Genomic DNA, 16320 nt, shown 5'->3' with positions numbered 1-16320 from the left:
TCCATGTTGTGTCCTGTTGCCTGCTGGACGATGCAATAGGCACCCGCTGGCTATGGGGGTTAAACACAGAGTGAACCAGAGCGCGGGAAGGGGAAGGCGGCCCGGGGGGACCCTGCGGGGACAGAGCAGGACAACAGCTCTGCCATGTCGCAGCCAAGCAGCACGGGCTCTGCATCCCGAAACACCTGAAACCCTGTTACCCTCCCCGCTGCCTTCCTGTCCAGCGCTGGGTCCCCAGCACAGACACACACGGACCTGCTGGAGAGGGGCAGAGGAGCCCCAGGAGTGACCGAGGCCAGAGCAGCTCTGCTGGGGACAGGCTGAGAGAGCTGGGGGGTTCAGCTGGAGAAGAGAAGCTCCAGGAGACCTTAGTGCGGCCTTTCTGGACCTAAAAGGGGCTGATAAGAACGACAGTGACAGATTTTTAGCAGGGCCTGTTGCTATAGGACAAGGGGTGATGGTTTTAAACTAAAGGAGCAGAGATTCAGGCTGGATAGAATGAAATTGTTGCCCTGAGGGTGGTGAGAGCCTGGCCCAGGTACCCAGAGAGGTGGTAGATGAACCATCCCTGAGATATCCCAGGCCAGGCTGGACGGGGCTCTGAGCAACCTGAGCTGGTGAAGATGTTCCTGTCATGGCAGGGGGGCACTGGGGAGGTCCCTCCAGCCCAAACTGTTCTGTGAATTGGGGGTTCTGGGCAGAAGCAGCGATGACCGCGTCCTCAGCCCCGGTTCTCCCGGCCCCTCCTCGCACCAGCTCCAGGTCGTGCGGCGGGCAGAGCACAGGGGGGCTGCCGGGACCCCGCTGCCGTGCCGGGGATGTGGCGTCCCGGGGCGCACACGATCATTTTGCAACCCACAAAGCAACCAGCGCTAACCTGGCAAGCCCCAGCACAACAGTGGGGCAAAGGACGAGCCGAGGGGCTGCCCGGAGCTGATACCGACTCCGCACAGTGAACGCGGATGTTTTGTTTAGGGTAGGGCAGCAGCCCCCATCGCAGCACATGTCCGAGCCACTCCGGGTTCCTGAGCGGAACAGGACTCCTATTGTCTGCCAGTGACTGTGCTGGGTGGGAAACCCTCAGGCTCAGGAGGCTCCATCATCTCCAATATCAACGAAACCAGGAGGAAACCTGAGCCATGGAGGAAGCGCGGGGCTCTGGCGCGGTCACCTGCACTCAGTGACACAGGTGATCGCTCTTTGGCTCCACAGTTTTCCCGTGGGGACCACCCTTGTCCCCCGGAGGCGGACGTTGTTCACTCCCTTGCCACCCTGGTGCCAGTTGGGCAGCACAAGCTGCCTCCCCGCAGCTTTGGCCCCGCTGTGGAGCGGGGCTGAGGGCAGACTGTCGGCAGTCCCTGACGCGTAGAGCAGGCAAACAAAATAATTACTACAGGGAGGACAAAACTCATGCAACAGTTCCCGACATTGCCCGCAGCGCACACGAGAAGCATCTTCCAACAGGGGTGGTTACCATTGTGTTCTTGTGTTCCTGCCCCCTTCCCGAAATCTGTCATCTTCTGTTTACATCTTTTTATAATCCATTCTTCCAATACCTGTCCTGCTAACACCAGGTGGGTGGCACGGTGGTGACTGTTGCAAAACACAAACTAGTTAATGGTCCAGACGTTACAGACCCTGATGTAATTTTTCCTTCTTGTTTTATGTCCAGTTTCCTCCACAAAGTCTATGGAGCCAGAGGAAAGGTCTGGAACAAGGGACGTGAATATAGAAAGTAATGGGAAATAGCTTGGAAAACAATTAATTGAAAGGCAGATGTGGCCTCCGCCTCTGCCTGTGTTCAACCGGCTACTGTTGTAGAGAACGGGGACCACGTGGCAGGTTTGACCAAGGTGGATTTGCCATTCGCGCTCACATGGGGTGCGATGGCACAGCCGGCGCTCAAGTTGGGGTGTGATGGCACAGCCGGCGCTCCCATCGGGGGGCAATGGCACAGCCAGCGCTCCCATCGGGGGGCAACCGCGCAGTCGACGCTGTCCCACGTGTCACCCGGCACACGAGCAGCTCGGCCCCGTCGGGGGGGAGGGGCAGCGTCTCCAGAGCCTGGTGGGCGCATCCAGGAACCGTGTGGAGAAACACGGGGCAGGGAGGGGTTCAGAGCGTCACTCGCAATTTCCAGGTACGGGAAAGGCCAACTCACGCTGCTGCTTGCAGGTGTGTCACCGCGTCTGATGAAAGAGACCTCAGACTTCTATAAAAGGGCTTTCCAGGCTTTTGGGTCAGCACAACAGATCCATCCTCTGCAAACCCTCTTGGCACAAGGGTAAGTAACCCTGCAGCGGTTCTCGCAGGAAATAAGATGCGGCAGAAGCGATATTGCTATGAGTGCGATGCCCGTTTCATTGATGCTTTCTACGTGGGGCAGGGTAGGAGGCTGGTTTTGGCTATACCAAAACAAGCATGAATTAGTGGCATTTCTGTGCCACCTTTAGCGGAGGTGCAATTGTTTCTGCTGGCAAGGAGAGCGCCCTTCGGGGTGTCCCTGCACGGCATCCGGCGGAAAGCGGGGTCCCTGTGCTCTGCGGGAAAAGGGTTTGGAGCCCAGAGAGGCAAGAGAGATTCATGGAGAGAGGAAGACGAGGGTGAGGCAGAAGCTGCAACAAACCCCGCACCTGAGCTGTGCTCCCTGCCTTGCACTCATCCTGCTGCCAGCGGCGCGGTGCGGCACGCGGCTGCAGCCTGACAGGTCTGTCTAACCTGCCCACAGATGCCTCCAGGTCATTAAGAACAAGCTGCTGATTAGGTGAAGCTAAAATTAGAGGGTGATGCTGTAAAGCAGCAATATCCCTAAAAATACTTCTTACCCGCTCAAGGCTGCAGAGCCGCCGGCGCTCTCTGGGTTCGCTGGGTGCTGTTTGCTGCCCAGCCCGGCGAGACGCGGGTGCCGGTGCAGATCTGAAGGGAGGTGCAGCACAAGCCGCTTGATTTCTGATGCTCCTCATGGCCTCCAGGTTTCTCCACAGAGTCTCTGCAGGTCCATCCAGAGCTCGGCCATGTCCGCAGCCGCCCTGCCCGAGGGACAGCGCCCGGGCAACCCCGAGTTCCCGGGGAACTGCTCGCTGGAGGCGGCGCTGGGCGCCATTGTGGACGTCTACCACCGCTACAGCACCCGGGGCGGGAACCTCGACCTCCTCAGCTTTGACGACTTCAACGTGCTGCTGCACGAGCAGGCCCAGCACTTCCTGCAGAACTGCGTGAGTGCCGCCGCCGGGCCGCGCTGCCCGTGGCGGGATGGGGATCCCTCGGGGGTGCCCCGGGGGAGCGGGAGAACCGTTGGGATAAGAGCCCATCCATCCGGGGTTTCAACTAGGGGATAACTGCCCGGTAGAAGAGTCACGATGATCCTGCGCCTTCCAAACTCTCCCCAGGGCGTGCAGGGATAAAGCCGGCTTGGTTCCACCGGTGGGTGTGCGGCCCAGGGAGGGGGCGCTCTAACGCATCCCCGGTCCCCCCACTGCAGGGCAGGGACCGTGCAAACTACCTGAGGGATCTCTTCAAAGAGACGGACCTGAATAAGGACAGGCAGCTGACCTTCGAGGAGTTCACCATCGTGCTGGCCAAGCTGACTGACGACGCCCATCGGCTCAGCCACGGGCACGACCCCTGCGGGCCGGACCGCGACTGAAGCCTCCGCGCCCCTCGTGGCAAACAGAGCGGAATTCGGCTCCGGCCGCTTTCTGTCTGCTCAGGTCGTTCATGCTCGTGAGACAATAAAGCAACACTTGGAGTTCAGGGTCCTTGTCTCAACACTCGCTTTGCGTCCGTCTCTCGCAGAAGGGGAGGGCAGGCACCGGCTGCAAACGCGCGGTCCTGCCAGAGCCGAGGGACAACGGCTTGGCTAAATGGGGCACCCCAAAATCCACGAGGAACCTTACAATCACGGGGAGCTGGGTGGGCAAGAGCTGTTCTGCTCAGTGTCTGGTCTAAGCCAGGAGGGCTGGGCTGACGGTAGGAGGGTATTAGTGCCCACAAGACCAGTGCGAGACACTTCCTGAGCTCTGCTGGATTTTAACCATTATTAGAGGTTTTTCCTCCAGGCAGAGGCATTTTTCTGCCCGAACGGGAAGCGCACAGCCCGTCTTGGGGAGACACCTCCTCTTCTGCCCGTCCTCATCCTTTTTCCCATCGGCCACCTCAAGTGCATCCTCTGGATGCAGAATTACCTGTGAGCAGTGAAAACGCACTAACACCCCTGAGCACAGTGGTGCGCAGCACAGCCCTTACCGAGGAACAAGCCAGGGGGCTCTTACAGGGGGGAAGATACACAGAGAACTCACTGTCTGCATATACAGCTTCTAGCCTGGGAAATTCTGAGATTTAAAGTTTTCTCCCTAAACCACAATGAAAACTCCGAATTCAGAGGTTTCCTGTACAGCCAACTCACCCAGAGCGCTCCCTCCCACCCAGCCAAGATCAAATGGTTTCCATCTTGAAGTTTTCCACCGGTAGAACACTCACCAAAGCCCTGATGGGCTCCAGCGGGGTACAAGGGTCTTGTCCCCAATGAGCCACCCGGGAGATGCCTTGTGGCACCAACAAACCAGTGTCTGGGTGACAATACGCTGTGGTCCAGCCCTTTTCCTCACTGAAGGCTTGGGCATTGCCGCCCCAGAGTCAGGCCAATGGTTGGACTCCATGATCTGGGGGTCTCTTAAATCACAATGGTCCTGTGAACCGCAGTGACAGGCCCCGCCGTGCCCTCTTCCCGCCTCAGCCGCTCCCTTGCCCGTAAATGTGTGTTTTGAAAGAGTTTTGCAACCCTGCCAAGCGCGGGGCGTCCCGCCAGGGCTCGGGCCCTCGGGGCACGACCAGCCCCACCAAAGCCAACCAGGTCTTCCCCTTGCCATGGCTACCGGGTTGCTTCCCACTCCTTCCTTGCTCAACCCTGGTGACAGGATTGTCACTTGCTGCAGCTGCCTTGGCGTGGCTTGGCAGGAAGACACCCCCTGCAGATCCTGCAGGCAGAAAGCTGTGCTAGTACATATTGCAGCCTTTCAGTACTCAAAAAAGGTCCATAAGAAAGACAGGGACAGACTTCTGAGCAGGTCCTGTTGCAATAGGACATGGCATGATGGGTTTAAACTAAAGAAGGGAGATTCAGGCTGGACATGAGGAAGGAATTGTTGCCCTGAGGGTGGTGAGAGCCTGGCCCAGGTACCCAGAGAGGTGGTGTATGAACCATCCCTGGAGACATCCCAGGCCAGGCTGGACGGGGCTCTGAGCAACCAGAGCTGGTGAAGATGTCCCTGTCATGGCAGGGGGACTGGGGAGGTCCCTCCAACCCAAGCCATCTGTGACTGTATGTTCATGTGACCCTCAGTAGCACCCAGGCTGCCCGGCCACCTGAGGGACTGCACTGGCATTTACAGACCACACACCTGGGATCTCATCGCTGCGGTCTGGTGGGCACATCTGAGAGTCTTGGAAATCCCTGGCCCACCCCACGCCCTGTAACCCCTCCTTGCTCTTCCCCACCTCTGAGACGATAAAATGACCAAAAGTATGGTTTCCTGAAATTGCTACAAAATTCTGCAACTGGGCGGATGGTCTCCGCCACTGTTGTGAAATGACCTGGCCCTTCTTCAGCTGTTTCGTGCATCAGAGCACTCCAGTTGTGAAATGCAGTGCACTCCAGTGAGTGAGGGATGGGGTCCGTGTGTGGGCCAGGTGGCCACTGTGCATGGACCAGGTGGCCACCGTGTCCCCCAGCAGCTCCCTGCACGGTGCTGCCCCCTCAGACCACCCGCGGCTCCCGGAGCTCGCTCGTGCCTGTGTCTGACCCCACTTTGGCCTCTACTTTGTGTCTGAGATTAACGTCGGATTTGGCAGGTTAAACCCCTGAACAACTCAGCTGAGTCAGCAGGAAGAATGATTTAATGAAGAAGCACTGGAAAATCTTGTTTTACTCCTGATCTCGGCTGCTCTGAGCCGAAGCGCCTGCGCTTGTTCTGAGACATGGAGAAAGAACAATTAAAAAAAGCCGCAAAGTGAGGACAGAGTCCTAAAAAAGCACAAATACACTTTTCAGCCACACCTCAGACAGGGAGACACCACCCTTGGCACGGGCTGTCGCTAACCTGAGGAGTCCCGACAGGTAGAGAACCCCCCTCATCAGGAGCTGCTTGCTGCAGGCAGGGGATGGTCCCCAGCACTGTGGCACTACCCTGAGCCCCAGCTCGGTCCCCATGTCACACAGGCAGCCCTGTCCATGCTCTCAGTGTAAAACAGGGGGACAGTGGGACACTCCTGGGTGCACAGGGCCGCAGGGTGCTCGCATCCCGCAGGCCTGCGAGGATGGGGATGCTGTGGGCCTGGCTCGTTGGGGAAGTGTAGACACGATGCTGTGGGTCCCCTCTGCCTTGCGGCACAAAAAGACACCCCTATAGAGGGGAATAAAGCGGGTGAAACTGAAGAAACTGAGAGGAACAGCTTCTCTTGAGAACCAACAGAGAACTGCACCCTGATAGCCAGGTGGAGGGGACGCAGCTGCAAGGCCACGGCCATGTCCTGGCCACCTCCCTGCCACCCAACCAGCGTATGTGACACACCGACCTTGCGGGAAGAGCCACAGAAATCCCTTTTAAGGAACTACCCTGAAACTTTAAGCAATGCACAAACATGTCACAAAGATGCACTGGAATGGGACAGAACAAGGACATTTCACAACGGGCGGAGTGACGCGGGCGGGCGGACGGGCTATAAGAGATGCCGCGCTTGGACCAGCCCCGTTCCAGCCTGAGTGGATCGCGCTGCCTCGCCACTATGAGCAAGGCAAGTGACACGGGCATTTACGGTCTCTGTTCTTTCTCCAGGTGCTGGTTGGGCAGACACAGAGGACCCTTGGGGAGCTTCTCCTCCCCTCTGTGAGCTGCTGTGAGATGCCGGCAGAGAACGAGCGAGCACACCCCACACGGAGCGCGGTCTCCTCCCGCACAGCCTGACCAAAGGGGCTCCTGGACTCGGGTCTCATCCTCAGCGCCGGCATCTCTGCAGCGGCTTTTGCAGCGCCAAGAGCTGTTTTGGGAGCCTTGCTCCCGTAGAGCCGGGCTTGCAGAAGGCACATTCTTCAGGGGAGAAATATCACCTTTTGGGTATTACCCATAGCTGTGCAGCCCAGAGCAGAAGCAGGCGAAGGCTGCAACCCTCCTCAGAGCCCTTTGGCTTGTAGATAACAGCAAACTCAGCACAAACAGGTCAAATTCACCCTCTAAACAAGCATAACTGAAAAAAAGCCAGGCTGCACCCCAATGTGGTGTGAAACAGGTGGCTGTACCAGAGCTCTGCTGGTTTACATCAGACTTCCCATCTACTGTGGTTCCTGGGGTTATTCAGTGTAACAATTTCTCTTCCAGAGCTCCCAGACCCAGGAGCCTCTCTCCGAGCTGGAGAAGTCCATGGATGTCATCATTGACGTCTTCCACCAGTACTCGAGGCGGGAGGGGGACAGAGACACCCTGACCAAGAAGGAGCTGAAGCTCCTGATTGAGAAGCAGCTTGCGAACTACCTGAAGGTGAGCGGAGATTGTCGTGACTCACGTGGGGAGGGAGCCGGGCTGGACCCCGTTGCCCAGATACCCCAGGGACCGGATTCAGCCCCTTCCCGCTCTTCTTTCCTGCCCCAACACCACCCACCCAGTCCCTCCCTGTCCAACTGCCCCTTTTCAAACATATTCCATAACGACAGATGAAGGAAACCCCCTCGGGTCTGGGTGAACCTGCAGCTAGAGATTTACCCTCATGACCTTCTCTGCAAAAAGCAGGATCATATTGCCCAGGAGCTCCTTTGCCATCAAAGAGCAACAATGTCAGAAATATCAGCTGAAAAGCCCATTTTTTATAACTGGCTTTACCAAAGCAGAAGGTGAAGTGTTTTAAACCCAGCACTGTTGCCTTCGCTGGTCTCCACGTTGCACCGTGTCCCCCGTTGATGCCAGCCTGCTGTTCCCCAAATGCTTTATCACCACAGGTGAATCTTTTCTCTACCCAAAGCAATGGGTGATGACGGCACAAGGACGGAGCCACGTACAGTTCCCAGGGTCCTGTCACCTGCGAAGGTCCCAGCCAGGCTGGGTGGAGGCTTGAGCTGTGGGTGACAGGACTTGCCCTCACCCTGTCCCTTCCTTTGCAGCATGTGAAGAGCAAGGCCACCATTGACGAAATCATGAAGGACCTTGATATCAACAGGGATGCGCAGATCAGCTTCTGCGAGGTGATGCTGCTGATCACCCGCGTGACCATCGCCACCCACGAGCACCTCCACGACGTCGAGGGCCAGCAGCAGCAACAGCAGCAGCAGCTCAAACAGCAGCACCACCACTGAGCCGGCTGCGGTCCCGCCGGAGCCCCCAGGCAGCATCTGCAGCCCCCGCCTCTCCCCTCTCCGTTCCTCCCCGCCCGCCTCCCTCCTTCCTTCAGCTCTGATGGTTTTGCTGCCAAATAAAGTTTCCCCTGAGGCTGTCAAAGCTCTTCTGTGTGCCTGAGTGGGTTTTTCCGGAGGTAACAGCCCTGCTCCTTCCTCTTTAAACCAGCCCAGGCCAGCGTGAGACAGGCTGCAGGCTCCCGGGGGAGCTGGGTGCCTGGGGAGGGCAGGGGGCGTAATTCAGCAGGTGTTCACAACGATCCTTACCTGACAAAGTGCTCCGTCGGTCAGGGAATGTGGTGCGATTTGACAGATCTTTGCAGTGCCAACTACCAAAAAAAGTGGACGTTTTTGCCTTGAAACGCTCTGCATGTCTCCAGGACCGAGGGCCAGTGGTGGGCGAGAGCGGGACGGTAGGATGGGGACAGCGAGCACCCTTTCCAGGGCACACTTGCTCTGCAGGGCTGTGGCACGGGCTGGGGGTAGGCGCATTTAGTTTCAGCATTACAGCCAGTGGCGAGGTCTGTCCACTGCGTTCCACGTGGCCAAGAACCGAGAGGAACCCCAGATCCACAATCAGAGCATCCTGAATTTGCACCATTACTTACATCTGCTTTTCAGAGCAGCAGCCTCCCCGTGCATACTTGCAGCCTTGCTACTGATCTGCAAATGCCTTGTACAGGGGAGAAAAAGGAACAGTCGTGATTTCCTAAGGGTGGGTCAAAGGTTTGAAATCACCCTGCTCCATGAAGGAACCTGCCACGAGCTTCCCCAAAGAGCAGCGCTGAAGCAAGCCCCCGTAACACAAGACTGCCGCAAGTTTGCTTCACCGCTCCCAGCCAGGTTGCTTCAGCTTCCTTTGGAGGCAGTTTTGACATCTCAAGGGTCAAACATCTGCTCACGAGGTACAAACCTGCTGCAGCACCCAGAGACCCCTCAGACCTGCCTCAGCCTGTGCAGGGTGCCAGATCCTCTCTGGAACCAGGTCTGACACCCCCCACCCAACCTGCACCCCAGCACGGGCCATGTGCCCCATCCTGCAGCACTTTAGGGTCTCTGAAGCAGGTGAGGGCCCCAGCAGAGCTGGTTCATTGCCAGCACCCCGCCAGGGCAGCAGCTCATCACACCCAAGACCTGAGCTGTCCCCAGCGCTGGCCCATAAGGACATGCCCGTATTTTGGGACAAGCCTGTTTGCAGCAGCTCAGCACCCTCCCGGGGTGATCGACCCTTCTCCTCTGTGCAGCACAGGAATTCCCCTGTGTGCAGGGGCCAAGCACACAAATGTGGGTGCTGGGGGCACCCACAAACCAACCTGGGTCCTTCCCCCACGATCCAGCCCTTGGGTTCATAACACTGGTGCAACAGGATGTTTGCCAACACAGCAGGAGGGACTTCACCCTGAAACCTGGTGTGCGGGACTCCTGTTGAGTCACCAACAGGGGCTGTTGGACCATCGCACTGGAGGTGGCTCAGAGTGGGCCACCTCACACCCTGAGCACAGCAGGACGAGGGTATTGATGCAGGGCTGTGAGCAAGCAGAGCATAGAGCTGGGTCCTTGCGCAATAGCAGAACCCCAAATCCATAGGCATCCCTTCACCCCAAGAGAACTCACAGCTCCCCAGCAGAGGAGACACCCAAGCAACACCAGGAAGGTGTTGGAGACACCCGGCCACCCCACACAGGGATGCTCGGCCAGGCCAGCGGGCTCTGCTGCCCAGGGCACGGTGGCACAGCCGCGCTGGCACCCGGACCCCCAGCCCCGCTGCCCCAGGAGCGGGAAAGGCGCAGCCCCCAGCCCTGCCTGCCTTCACCCCTGGTTATAAAGCAGGATGCGGCCTCTGCGAGCTGAGGACGAGGCAGGCTGCGACAGGCTCCTGCTGCCACCTGGTGGCATTGCCACCAAGGCCGTCGAGGTGGCCACCGGCCCTGGACCAGCCCACGGTCCTGCCCTGCTCCCCAGGAGTTACACCCGGGGACACAGCCCATTGATCACAGCCAGAGCCCCGTCCTGTGACCCACTATTTGTCACATCCCCGATTTCTACACCACCCGTGCTCTTTGCAATAAGTTGGATTATCCAGATTTATATGTCAAAAAGAAACATGCAGCAATTTGCAAACACCCAGGCACCTCTCTCACAGCTCCCCGCTCAAACCACCACGCGGTTTTGCTCATAAGGGCTCTGTTCTCCCCCAGCGGTGCCCCAGCAGCTTCTCTTACCTGTTTCCCGGTGGCAGCAGAAGGCAGGAACGTCGCGGTTCCCCAGGATGCAGCTCAAGGCAGACGGTGGATGCAGACAAACGCTAAATCCTCCCTCCTCTCCCCGCCCGGGGCTGTGGTACTCCACATTCTCTCCCTGAGCTTTGCATTCACACCCTGAGAGGGTCCCAGCCTGTATCTTTCCTTGACCGCCACCCTGTCCCACCCCATCAAAGCAGCCTTGGAAAGATTCTGCCATCTCCCCACACCTCTGACCCCCTCCCAGACCTCCAGGTTGGAGAAAAGGGGCTGAAGCCTGTGGGGCTGGGCTTTATGAACGCCCTGTAATGGGTGATGGGATTCAGCTGGGGCTGAGCTGTGCTCCCTGCCCTGCCCCAGTCCCCATCCTGATCATGGATCACCCGCACCTGCTCTTGTCCCCTCCAGCTGCCACAGCCCCCTGCACCCTCCGCAGACCCCCCACGTGCAGCTGGGTGCCTGGCACCAGAGCGATTGTGCAATGTCCAGCGCTGTGACAGCTGAGGACTCCAGTGCACCATGCGCGCTGTGGTCGTTATCAGTCTAGACATGCCAGTGGGGATGAGCCACAGCAGGGTAGAACTGGTTGGTCCTGGGGTGCTGGTGAGGCCCATGGGCAGAGCCCAGCACAGCCAGCCCGACGCTGCTGTGGAGGGGACGTGCTGCCACAGGGTGGCACCGTGGTGGCAGCGGCTTGGAGCTGGAGCCAGCGGAAGGGACTGGCCCAGGGTGATTCAGAGCAATTTTCCTCCTAATTCCCTGGACGGATGTGTGCAAATGGGGTGGCAGCGGTGGAGGGAGGAGTACATCGTCGCAGGTGCCATTGCCATGCGTTGCCCTCCCACCCTCCACAAGTGCTTCCTGCCCGGTGTGGTGGCTTCTGCACCACGACGCCTGCTACACCCCAGCGTCCCCGGCCCCGGGGTCCTTCCCATGCCTGGACGTGCACAATCCCCATGTCAGGGGGATGCTCTTCCCAGGCCCCCTGGGGCTGTAAGCAGCTGGGAGCATGAGAGCAGCTGCAGGGCTGATCTGGCTTGCAGCAGAACCAGCCGTGCGCTGGGCAGCCCTCGCTGCGGAGGACCTGCAGTGACTTGCTGCCTCTCACCTCACTGTGCCAGGGTAAAATTTAGCTCCAGACCACGGTCTGTATCTCATTTACAACCCGCTTAATTGCGGAGGTGTCCTGTGCCGTCCTGGCGGTGTCAGCAGCACTACGTGGGCAGCGCAGGTTGGCTCCAGCAACCCCTCCTCTCCAAACACGCCACCGCAAACCCGGCCCTGCAAATGCTGCCTGGGAAGACTGATGTAGAGCATGATCTCATCGGGCTTCGTACCGTATCTGGCGATCTTGGGCTGGTGCCTGAGCCCTTAATGAAAGCTGGCACACCCTTCTTAGCAGGGAGGGCTTGTTACACCCCCTTTCCCGGTGAGCAAACCTGGGGTCATTGACTTCTCTGAGGCCACACAGGGAACTGGCCGGGAGCCAGGTGTCCTGCCCGGCCGCCCCGCTGCTGCAGCCCCGCAGCCCCGTGCCTGCTCTGCGCCCCGGGCACCGCTCGGTTTGCCCCATCGGGACTGGGGCGCAGCCCGGAGCCGAGGCCGTGCCACCGGGGATGGCGGTGCCGCCTCTGCCACATCGAGACTTGCAGTAGGTGACTTTCCCACGGGAGGAAGCTCGCAAACCTGTTGGCCACGGCCACCCGGGGCTGGCCCGCCGGGGCTCCCCGCGCTGCTGTCCCTTTGCGAGCAGGCTGCTCTCTCCTCTCCCTTTCTCACAGAAGAAACCGCAGCTCTGCTGCCCCTGCCGGAGCTGGGCGAACAAACGCAGCCTGCGGTCAGCGGCACGGCACACGGGATACGAGACAGGCTCAAAAATAAGGTGGAAACCAGCTTTTCTGCAGGAAGATATTTCGCCTACGACATTTTCTAGGGTTTGGCATTGCAAAGCCCCATGAACTCATCAATCGCCTTGGTTGGAAAGGAAAAAAACCTTTATTTGGGGAAGCTAAATGCAAACTTTCATATATGAAGAGAACCCCTGGTTAGCTTTTACTTTTGTTTGATCAAAGGAGATGTCTCCAGTTCAAACCCCTGTGCACACCCCTGTGCACAGCCCTGTGCAACCCCCTGTGCAACCCCCTGTGCACACCCCTGTGCAACCCCCTGTGCAACCCCCTGTGCACAGCCCTGTGTACCCCCTGTGCAACCCCTGTGCACACCCCTGTGCAACCCCCTGTGCAACCCCCTGTGCACACCCCTGTGCAACCCCCTGTGCACACCCCTGTGCAACCCCCTGTGCACAACCCTGTGCACACCCCTGTGCAACCCCCTGTGCACACCCCTGTGCAACCCCCTGTGCACAACCCTGTGCAACCCCCTGTGCAACCCCCTGTGCAACCCCCTGTGCACACCCCTGTGCACAGCCCTGTGCAACCCCCTGTGCAACCCCCTGTGCACAGCCCTGTGCAACCCCCTGTGCAACCCCCTGTGCAACCCCCTGTGCACAACCCTGTGCACAACCCTGTGCAACCCCCTGTGCAACCCCCTGTGCACACCCCTGTGCACAGCCCTGTGCAACCCCCTGTGCAACCCCCTGTGCAACCGCCTGTGCACAGCCCTGTGCACACCCCTGTGCAACCCCCTGTGCACACCCCTGTGCAATCCCCTGTGCAACCCCCTGTGCACAGCCCTGTGCAATCCCCTGTGCAACCCCCTGTGCAATCCCCTGTGCAACCCCCTGTGCACAGCCCTGTGCAATCCCCTGTGCAACCCCCTGTGCACACCCCTGCTCTGGGGTTCCCAAACAACACCCGCTGACCTACATACATCCTTCCCAGGTGCGCTGGCGAACATCCTTCCGGCAGAGGGTGGCGAGGGAGGCTCCTTGGGAAGCTCAGCAATGCAGAGAGGCAGCCAGAGAACAGGACTGACCGGAGGGATCCTCACCCTCCACCCACCTCGCAGCCTGCGAGGAGCCGACACACAGCTGTCCCAACAGTCCCATCTTCGCCCATCCGCTGGTTGGTGAGGGTGAGTCTCCACCGTTTATTTTTGTACTAGAAATGAGGTTTTGTGTTTCCACGGCCGTTCTGCACCGAGTCCTCCCCAGCAAAGCTCGGGCTTGGACGAGCTGCCGGGCTCTCAGCCCAGCCCGAGCACAGCGGCTCTGCAGACACGGCGCTTCCCTTTGGCGCAAGAGCTGATTCACTCAACGCCACGAGTGCCTGAGATGGCTACAGGGAGCTCCTTCCTTTTAATTTAACCAGGGAGTGGGAAAATGGAGAAATTAAGTGAATTAAGGTGAAAGTCCTGAGAGCCGTGAGGGTGGCGGGGCAGCCTGGGTTCCAGCATCCAGCAAAAGGAGGTTTATTTTTACACCTGACGGAGAAATTTAGGCTGAAAATGGACTGAAAATGTTTCAAGTTACTGGAAGAGAATGGGGGGGTTTCTGCGGGCAGATTTACCGCTGCGTCCTCGCTGCGTCCTCAGGTTTTGGTCCTCTCCAGAACCAGAGGCATGTCGAGGCTCATTAAAGCCATCACGGACATGATGGAGAGTTACCAGGGCAGCGCCAGGAAGGGGAAGAGAACGGAGTCGTTCAGCAGAAGCGAGTTTAAGAAGCTGATCCAGCAGGAGTTTGCTCCTGTCAAGGTAACTTCATGGGCTCGAGGGTGCAAAGATGGGTGGGAAAGGTGACGGGACAATATTTAGTGGTGATGAGGGGTCCTGCAACACCCACCCCACGTCCAGAGTTGGAGTTGAGTCTCTCCAATCTTTGATTTTCCTGGGGTTGAGCTTTGTAGGCAATTTCCCCGGGTTTGCACTGCAGGGCAGCAAAGCTCCTCTGCACCCTCCTGGTCCCGCTGTCCCGTTTTCCTGTGGGGTGGGAGGTGAAGGGTGAGGAAGGTGTGCCCGGCCCCACAGGTGCCGCGGTCCTGCCGCGCCGCCCTTTCCTCCCCGCACAAATCCCAGTGTAATACCATGCAACGAAGCATTAGTGCTGAGCACTGTGCCGCCTCTGCCACCCGCTGTGGCTGTCCTCCCGTTACTCTGCCCTCGCAATACGGGGACCCAGCTCTTGCTTCACCCCCTTGCACTGCGGGAGGGTCTGATGGCTCCTGTCCCCTCAGAGGTCACCCACCAGCAAGTACCGATACATCACCAGCCTGCCGGATTCCGACACCGAGCCCATGAACAAGAAGAAGAGGGGCTCTGCCAAGCACTGTGTGTACTGAAGGGCGACAACTGCTGCTCTGGGGGTGCAGGACGAGCAGGTGAGGGACGGCTCAGGGGGCACAGCAGAGCAGGAGAAGCTCCCAGGTGGTGTTTGCATCACCTCATGGGGCAGGGACAGATCCTCCCTCGGGACCGGTGTCACCCCCAGACAGTGCATGGCTCCCCAGGTCTACTTTACCCTTTGTGGTTGTCCCAGTGAGCCAAACCCATTGGGGAGGATGGGATGGAACCAGGAGCTGAGCTCCAGCTCCGTGGGGAACCAGGGAGTGTTTAATCAGCTCTAGTAACTCCAGTAAAATCACCTGGTGCTAACTGGGCGCAACCTTGTCGCAAAGCAGAGGTGCTGCCCAGGGTGGGCGGTGGGAGACGGGAGCTGGGGGAGCGACACCGGCCCCAGCAGGGCTTTGGGGCGGTGGGTGAACTTCCTCATGCCATGTTCTTCCTTCTGGTCTAGGATCCCTGAATTTCCCTGGGGATGAAGGACAGAGGTGTCAGCAGCGTGTGGCACAGTCTGATGACACCTGTGGCCCTTTCCAGCTCCCTCTGCCCTCCAGCGCAGACAACGCTCGTCCTTGAGATGCGAAGACCACGTCCCGCTCCACATATTACCTCCATGAGGCAAAAGTAACCCCGGGTCTCTCATTTTGTCCTGATGCTCCACGGGTGTCTCTTTGGGGTGCTTTGCAAATGCAACCTAAAGGCTGGGGGTGGTGGCAGATTTGTTGTTTTCTTCTTGTAAACACAATGGCAGAGCAAGGGCTGATCTATCAACCCCTTCCCCCCCGAGGTCCTTAGTTTTTAATGGATAGAAAGTGAAAAATCACTAGTCAATAGGGTTGGAATGAGCCATGCAATTACTTGACTCATGCTGTGCAGTAATAATGAATAAGGAGGGGCAATTCTTTAGGGAAAATGAAAGGTCTGTGGTTGGGAGTTCATCTCCAGCCCATTTGAAGTCAATGGCGAGATTCCCATGGGTTTGGGGGGACCAGAAATGCACCTCAGTACCTACGAGGATGTTTCAGTCTAACACAAGCGGCCGGGGCAGCGTGCTGCCGTTCTTGTTTTCTTTCTTTTGTTCTTATTTTCCTCTTTCTTACAGAAATGGTTGTAACACAATAAAAAACTGTAAAACCCGTCCAATGTGATGCCTGTGTGACTGTTGCGAGCCACGGTGCGGTCAGCAGCCTCCCTGGGGGAGACCACCCAGCTTTGGGGAAGGAGAGTGGTGGGGAAGCCCCACGGGGCTGGGGCAGAAAAGCAAAGCGCTGGGGGCGTGGGGGACACTGGCATCGTGCCCTGGGCATAGGGCACAGGTGGGACACATGGGATGGGAAGACTTTGTGTTCTTTCCCCTCACCTGAGACCTGTAGGTCCCGGCTGGTGGAGGAAATCGGTTTCTGAGGAGACCTTATTGCAGCCTTTCCATACTTAAAAGGGGCCAATAAGAGAGATGGGGAC

General features: G+C 58.4%; 2 protein-coding genes across 2 annotated transcripts; both read left to right on the top strand.

Annotated features, from left to right (window-relative positions):
* The first annotated feature begins 3014 nt into the window (after positions 1-3014).
* Positions 3015-3754, top strand: LOC102096943 (protein S100-A8). The gene is made up of 2 exons (XM_021279958.2): positions 3015-3215; positions 3482-3754. Exons 1-2 carry the CDS (start codon positions 3015-3017, stop codon positions 3644-3646), a joined length of 366 nt encoding a protein of 121 aa, XP_021135633.1. The 3' UTR covers positions 3647-3754.
* A 2918-nt stretch (positions 3755-6672) lies between these two features.
* LOC102094876 (protein MRP-126) lies at positions 6673-8487 on the top strand. The gene is made up of 3 exons (XM_005512787.3): positions 6673-6792; positions 7374-7532; positions 8150-8487. Exons 1-3 carry the CDS (start codon positions 6727-6729, stop codon positions 8339-8341), a joined length of 417 nt encoding a protein of 138 aa, XP_005512844.2. The 5' UTR covers positions 6673-6726; the 3' UTR covers positions 8342-8487.
* Positions 8488-16320: the final 7833 nt, after the last annotated feature.

Source organism: Columba livia, chromosome 28 (assembly GCF_036013475.1).
Source record: "Columba livia isolate bColLiv1 breed racing homer chromosome 28, bColLiv1.pat.W.v2, whole genome shotgun sequence".
Taxonomy (NCBI): Eukaryota; Metazoa; Chordata; class Aves; order Columbiformes; family Columbidae; genus Columba; species Columba livia.
This window is presented reverse-complemented; position numbering and strand designations above follow the sequence as displayed.